The 6,526-nt window shown below is 40.8% G+C and overlaps 1 protein-coding gene across 1 annotated transcript; it reads left to right on the forward strand.

Moving 5' to 3' along the window:
* Positions 1-1,501: 1,501 nt before the first annotated feature.
* Positions 1,502-4,131, forward strand: LOC136571810 (prolactin-releasing peptide receptor-like). Its single transcript, XM_066572437.1, has 2 exons — positions 1,502-1,555; positions 3,007-4,131. Exons 1-2 carry the CDS (start codon positions 1,502-1,504, stop codon positions 4,129-4,131), a joined length of 1,179 nt encoding a protein of 392 aa, XP_066428534.1.
* Positions 4,132-6,526: the final 2,395 nt, after the last annotated feature.

The raw sequence follows: 6,526 nt of genomic DNA on the forward strand, positions 1-6,526 counted from the left end.
AGTTATTTTGCAGGACGCAGTGCAGTTCTGGACTTAAATAGTGTGGATTTTGTTGCGATTTTAACTACAAAATACATTTCGGGGTGTTTTGCAGAATCTCTTGCAATTTTTCTTCACATACTTTAGCTGCAGAATTATATAACCAGTATGTTAGAAATCTGCAACAGCAATAATGCAAGAGGTCCTTAATTCTGCAGCTGAAAGCTTTTCCACAGTGGAATCTAATCTTGTGGTTTTGAAATAAAGATGTGTGGATTTTAACAGAAGCGGAATTCAAGCCTCATAAGGATAATATTGTGTCGCTTACATGTCCGTGGGGCCAATTCCACCCCATGTGAAAGCCTTAACCCCTTGAGTGGCGGGTTTCCTACCACCCTGTCGTGCCCACCAGGGCAGGTTTTTTAAAATGGTCTAATCATTGAATTTCAACTAATTTTGCAGTTGCGTCTCAAGAGCCATAACTTTTTCATTTTTCCATTGACATGGCCATATAAGGGCTTGTTTTTTGCGGGACAAGTTGTGATTTTTTAAACAGGGGGGAGGAAAAAAAGAAATGGGGAAAAAAGAAAAAAAGGGGCCATGTCATTAAGGGGTTAAATAATGTATTAACTTCCTTCTCTGGGTCATTACGACGCACGGATACCACATGTGTGATTGTATTTTTGATTTTTTTACAAAGTAAAGGGAGACAAGTGTTTTTATTATTTTTTTTATAATTTTTTTACTTTTTTTTTTTCTTTTTTTTACTTTTTTTTATTTTTTGTCCCTTTAGGGGACTTCCACAGGGACCCATAAGGACCCCTGATCACATTCCGGGGGTCCGATGGTGACAGCCCTTTACATGCTGCAGTGACAGCCCTTTACATGCTGCAGTCACATAGACTGCCGCATGAAAAGGGTTAACACAGCAGAAATCGGAGGTTTTCTCTGATCTCTGCTGTAAGAGCAGGTACCTAGCTGTCCTCTCACAGCCAAGCACCAAGCTCTCCCTGCCACAGAGACCATCGGCTTGCTTCTCACAAGCCGATGGTCTCTATGGCAACCTGTAAACAAACCAGTGCAGGAGATTGCCGACATATCTGCAATATCTTCTGCTGGTTTTTCAAAGCGCTTGCACTGCTCTCTGTGGGTCTGTGCAGGCAGAGCACACTGTCACAGCTTGTGGCATTGTGCTGTGCAGCTCCCATAGTGATACATAGCCCGGAAATCTTCTGGGCTGTATCGCTATGAGCAGTGGAGCTCATCCCGGAAAATTTCCGGGCGTGCCACTCAAGGGGTTAAACTAGCCACACATTATTAGGTAGTATTACTAGGTAAAGGGCTTCTACCAGTTGTTTATTCTTGGTGGTCTTCATCCACCTTTATCCGACTCTGAGCAATATAAGAAATTGTGTTGGCTATACAAGTGTCCTTTGCCTAAGGGCTCATTCAGGCGGTCACTGTATTCACGCTGTTAGCAGCGAGAAAAGATCGGTGCTATAGTGCTGAAAAGATTGCGTGAATGGGCTGCTTCAAGCTCCGTGAAGTAGCCTATTCACACGATCCGAGGTGCGAGGTGCGTGCTTTTAAGGCTCCCATAGGAGCCTATGGAAAGCACGCAGCAAAAAAAGGACACGTCCTATTTTTGTGTGCACCTCGGAGCCAACATGCGAGTTTGCACACACATGTCCTATCTTTTGTTACGTGGATTGATTCAGCATGCCTAACATTCTCTCATGTGAACGCTTCTATAGGAACCTATTGGGTCCTATTAGAAGCACGTTCTGTGCGCTGCTAATAGCGCAAAAACGGAGCTCGTCTGAACAAGCCCTAAGGGTGCTGCAGGTTTTGTTTAGGTTTTTGAAACCAAAACCAGGAGTGGTTTCAAAAAAGAGAAGTAATATCTGCCCTTTAGAGCTTCTTTACTTTCCTGATCCACACCTGATTTTGGCTTCAAAAACTGCATAAAAACTTAAACAAAACCTAAACATATGTCAGCATCCTTTATATCATTTCACATTGACAATATGTATGTATATGTAGTAATATGCAGTTGTATAATGTACCTAGGGGATCATTCCAGGGCAAATCACCAAAAGGGTAGCACCCATCTCTGATTTTTGCTAAACTTTGCACATTTGTTTGTTACTAGAATGCATATAAAACTTTTCCGGCCATGTCTGAAATACAGTATACTCACTCCACCTAAGGAAAAAGTGGGGGAGGGTTTATCAAACTTTTCATCATACCGCAAAGCATGTATTTGTAAATATCTATTAGATATTTTTCATAATCATTCTTCCAAATTATGAGTAGAACTAGAACAAAACTCTACCCCTTATCAGTCATTTTTTGTCTCGGGGTCTGGAGTTTTCACTCTTTCTGGGTTAACTTCTTGACACCTGGGATAGTTTTGCAAAACATATAAGACAGGTTTTGAGGCCTAGCCTGCTTACCCCACTGTGGGTAACCCTGGTCTACTGACACAGCTTAATGGGTCTTCTATGTTGGGCAGTTTGGAGACCGCTAAAGGTGTGTAAAGGTGCTATTAGACAAAATGATTATCGTTCAAACGAGGGAAAGTGAACGATAATTGTTCAGTCTAAATGCAAATCAACGAAGAGTGCGAATCGTTCGCTTTTCGCCCGTCGTTCATTTCATGCAGGCATAAAACCATCATTGGCTCGTCTACTTAACATTCTGTAGAACACCTGTAGCAAATGTGTGCTATGAAAATCTGATTTAACTATATTACTTTCTGAAGATAAATTCCCTCTAACTAAATATTTTAAAGAGTAGTATGACACACATGCAATCAGAATGATAATAGACAATCTGCATGTGTTTGTTACAATAGAGGAATTTGAGCTCTTCTCCCCTGATTTGTGTTTTTTCCCATTTGTGTGAGACAGTTGTTTTAAGTAAGTAATCGGTGCACTGAGCATGAACATGTTGACTTTGTTAATGCGATTTCTTCTCTGTGGAATAAATTCACTAGGTGATAAAACTTTTCTCTTATTTTTTCAGAAATGCATCAAGACCCCCACCAGCTTGAAAATAATGTCCGTGCAGTTATCTAATGACTCTTTAAAGAATGCATCACAGTCGTTCACTGGCCTGGAATTTCTCTTTGATATGAAGCCTCTGTTCATTCCTTTATATGCGCTGCTGGTAACTGTGGCTTGCTTAGGAAACAGTATTCTAATACTTCTCATTGGCTTTACTAAGAAGCTTCACAACACTACCAATTTCCTTATCGGGAACCTGGCAGCAGCAGATCTCGTCATGTGTATTTTCTGTGTGCCACTGACAGCCTCCTATGCTTTTGAAGTCCAGGGATGGCTATTTGGAGAATTCATGTGCCACTTTGTCACTTTAATGCAAGCTGCAACTGTTTTTGTGTCTGTATTGTCACTGACTGCTATTGCAATTGATCGCTACGTGGTAGTTGTCTATCCTATTCGAAGAAGAATAGGCTGTAAATCATGCATTTATATTGTGACAGTTATCTGGATGGTTTCCATTGGAGTCTCTCTACCAACATCCATGCATACACATTATCTGGATCTCAAGAATGTTGGCCATAACATGATCATTTGTGAGGAGTTCTGGAAACACCAAGAGAAACAAAGACTTCTGTATTCATGCATTATGCTCCTTTTGTCATACATGCTTCCACTTTCTGCAGTTACTATTTCCTATTGTGCTATTGCTTATCACTTAAGGAAAAGAAATGTCCCAGGGGCAGCAGCGTACAATCAAGATAAATGGTCTAAAAAAAAGCAAAAAACATTCCGTATGCTCATTATTTCAGTTATGGCTTTTGCCATATGTTGGCTGCCTCTGCAGGTGGTCAACCTCATCAGGGATATTGATGAAGAATTTATTATTTTGGATAAGAATTATATTAATGTAATTCAAGTTACCTGCCATCTTATTGCAATGAGCTCTGCATGTTACAATCCCTTCATTTATGCTTCTTTGCACGATAAGTTCCGTTTTCATCTTAGGAATTACTTCTACTACCACAAGAAGAGAGCCAGCACAATGTCAAGCAAGAACTCAAGACTCAACACTTGCTCTACACTGGCTGAGGTTCCGATGGTCTTGTCTGACAAGATGACCCTTCAAGGGAGATTCACTTATAACTAGAAACTTCAATTTGCCTTAATTCATCTGTACATTGCTGTACAGTGTTCTTTACATGGTGAAATATGTTCTAACTTCAGCTTTAGTATGGTTTATGTATTCAGACTCCACCTCATAGACTGTACATCTACTGTAAATAGTTACTGTTTTAGATTCTGAAAATGATCATTCTTCAATTAAACCATGTATTTTTTTAACCAATGGATTTTACTCAGGGACCTAAATGCTATGATATAAAAATCCATTGATTAAGAATTAATTTATTATATATTTGTATATTGTTAATATACATATAGATATTGTATTTGTCGATCAACATTGTGTTCTCTTAAATTTGGAATTTGGTAATTCTTACACAATTGTGCAGTTCATTAGATTTCTACACATTGTTCTGCTCGTACAATCCTAAAATGAATATTTATACATCTTTAAAAAAAATATAATTATTCATTATGAAAAGAAAATGAAATATCTAGAAAGCGGTTTTGTTCTGTTTTGGATGTACAAAATATACTTGTCAAAAATCTTTAAATTCTATACTGTATTACTATTCTTTTTGTAGTCTTTTTTTATATGATTTTGTTTATAAAGATATACTTTAAAAGAAAAAAAATTAAAAGGAGATGTCCACTTGTAAACTACTAATGGCCTATCCTCAGGACAGGTCATCCAGATTAGATCACAGATGTCCGTCACCCTGTTTTCATACAAATCAGCTATTGGCTGGTCTAGCATGCTCAAGCACATAGCTGATTTTTGCAGGAATCAGACAGCTCTCTTCTTATTGCAGTGGTCAGTCTTTGTATTGCAGGCCTAATTCCCATTGAAATGAATGGATACTTTGCCTGCAATGCCAAGTCTGGTCACTGCAGTGGGAAAAACAGCTTGGCCTACAAACAGCTGATAGGCAGGGTTTCCTAGGTCGCAAACCCCCGCTGATCTTCTATTGTTGACCTGAGGATGTGTTATCAATATTTTACGCCAGGACAATCCCTGTTGAAGAAGGGAATACTATGTCAGGGCTGTAACTATAATGGGTGCAGAAGATGTGGTTGAATCCGACCAAAGGAATCTTAGGGCATATTCACATCGGGCGGATTTATCATAATTTTTTTGTGCAAAGGAATATCTGCAGCACTTACAGTAGCAGTAAAGTGGATGAAATTTTCAAAATCTTGCTCACACGCTGTAGAAATCTGCACAAAACCCGTGCAGAAATTGACATGTGGTGCAGAATTTAAGTCCGCAGCATGTCAATTTTAGTGCCCTTTATGCTGCGGAATCCACCTTTTCTTAATGAGGAGGTGAATTTCCGCATGAAAATCTATGTTAAAAACTGTGTCAAAACACACACCCATGGATCCAGGTTTCGGTGCAGGTTTTCAGCTGCGGATCTGCTACAGAATGTCTAATGAGAATAATGTATACTGAGAAGTTAATGAAATTCAAACAAAGTTAGGCTGCCTGTCCACGGATGTATTTTCATTGCATTCCCTGCAGCGATAATCCGGCTGCAGGGAACGCAGTGAACGCTTGCAATAGCGTTGCTATGGAAAGCGCAGCCCCCTGTCCACAAGTGGAGAATCATAACGATTCTCTGCTTGCGGGCAACAAATCGCGGCATGCTGCGATTCTCCATGGTGAACCTATCCATGCATGTTCAAAATGCGCGTGACCGAAGCTCCGGGTCCATTGCTTTCAATGGGGATGGCACTACAGCCGCCCCATTGAAAGCAATGGCAGCGGATTCCTTCGATGTGAAAACCCTGGATGCTGTCACATCCAGGGGTTTCACCTTGTTGTCAATGGGGCCAGTGGCAGCCCTGCTGGCCTCATTGAAAACATACAGAGGAGATCACGATCCCCTGCCACAGCTGTGACAGTTATGGCAGGGGATTTCTTCATTCCCACAGGGACCGCGGGGAACGCAATGTTCTCCCATTGCTTTCAATAGGGCCAGTGCTGCTGCCGCTGGCCCTATTGAAAGCAATGGGATGCAAGCAACCCAGCAGTGATTTTTGGGGAAGGGCTTTAAATATAATCCCTTCCCTAAAAATCATCCCTAGCTGTAGTAGAAAGAAAAAAAAAATTCAATGAATGGCTGAGCGCTTCCTCTGATTGGCTGAGCACTGTGACCAATCACAGGCAGCGCTCAGCTGTCATTCAAGGGCTGAGCATTGCCTTTGATTGGTCACAGCGCTAGGCCAATCAGAGGCAGTGCTTTCTGGAGGCAGGGATTTTTCAATCCTCGGCCACCAGAAAACAGATAAAGATTGCCGAGGTCGGGGAGAAGAGCCGCACAGCGCTTCTAGGTGAGTTAATTTTTTTCCCACTACAGCTAGGGATGATTTTCAGGGAATAGCTTATATTTAAATCCCTTCAATGAAAATCACTGCGG

The sequence above is a fragment of the Eleutherodactylus coqui genome, chromosome 6, assembly GCF_035609145.1.
Source record: "Eleutherodactylus coqui strain aEleCoq1 chromosome 6, aEleCoq1.hap1, whole genome shotgun sequence".
NCBI classification, from domain to species: Eukaryota; Metazoa; Chordata; class Amphibia; order Anura; family Eleutherodactylidae; genus Eleutherodactylus; species Eleutherodactylus coqui.

Bases quoted from the DNA above. Each gene is read 5' to 3' on its own strand.
- LOC136571810 (XM_066572437.1), top strand. From the start codon at position 1,502: ATGGGCTGCTTCAAGCTCCGTGAAGTAGCCTATTCACACGATCCGAGG. The intron at 1,556-3,006 runs GTGCGTGCTTTT...TTATTTTTTCAG, and splicing joins CACACGATCCGAGGTGCGAG to AAATGCATCAAGACCCCCAC.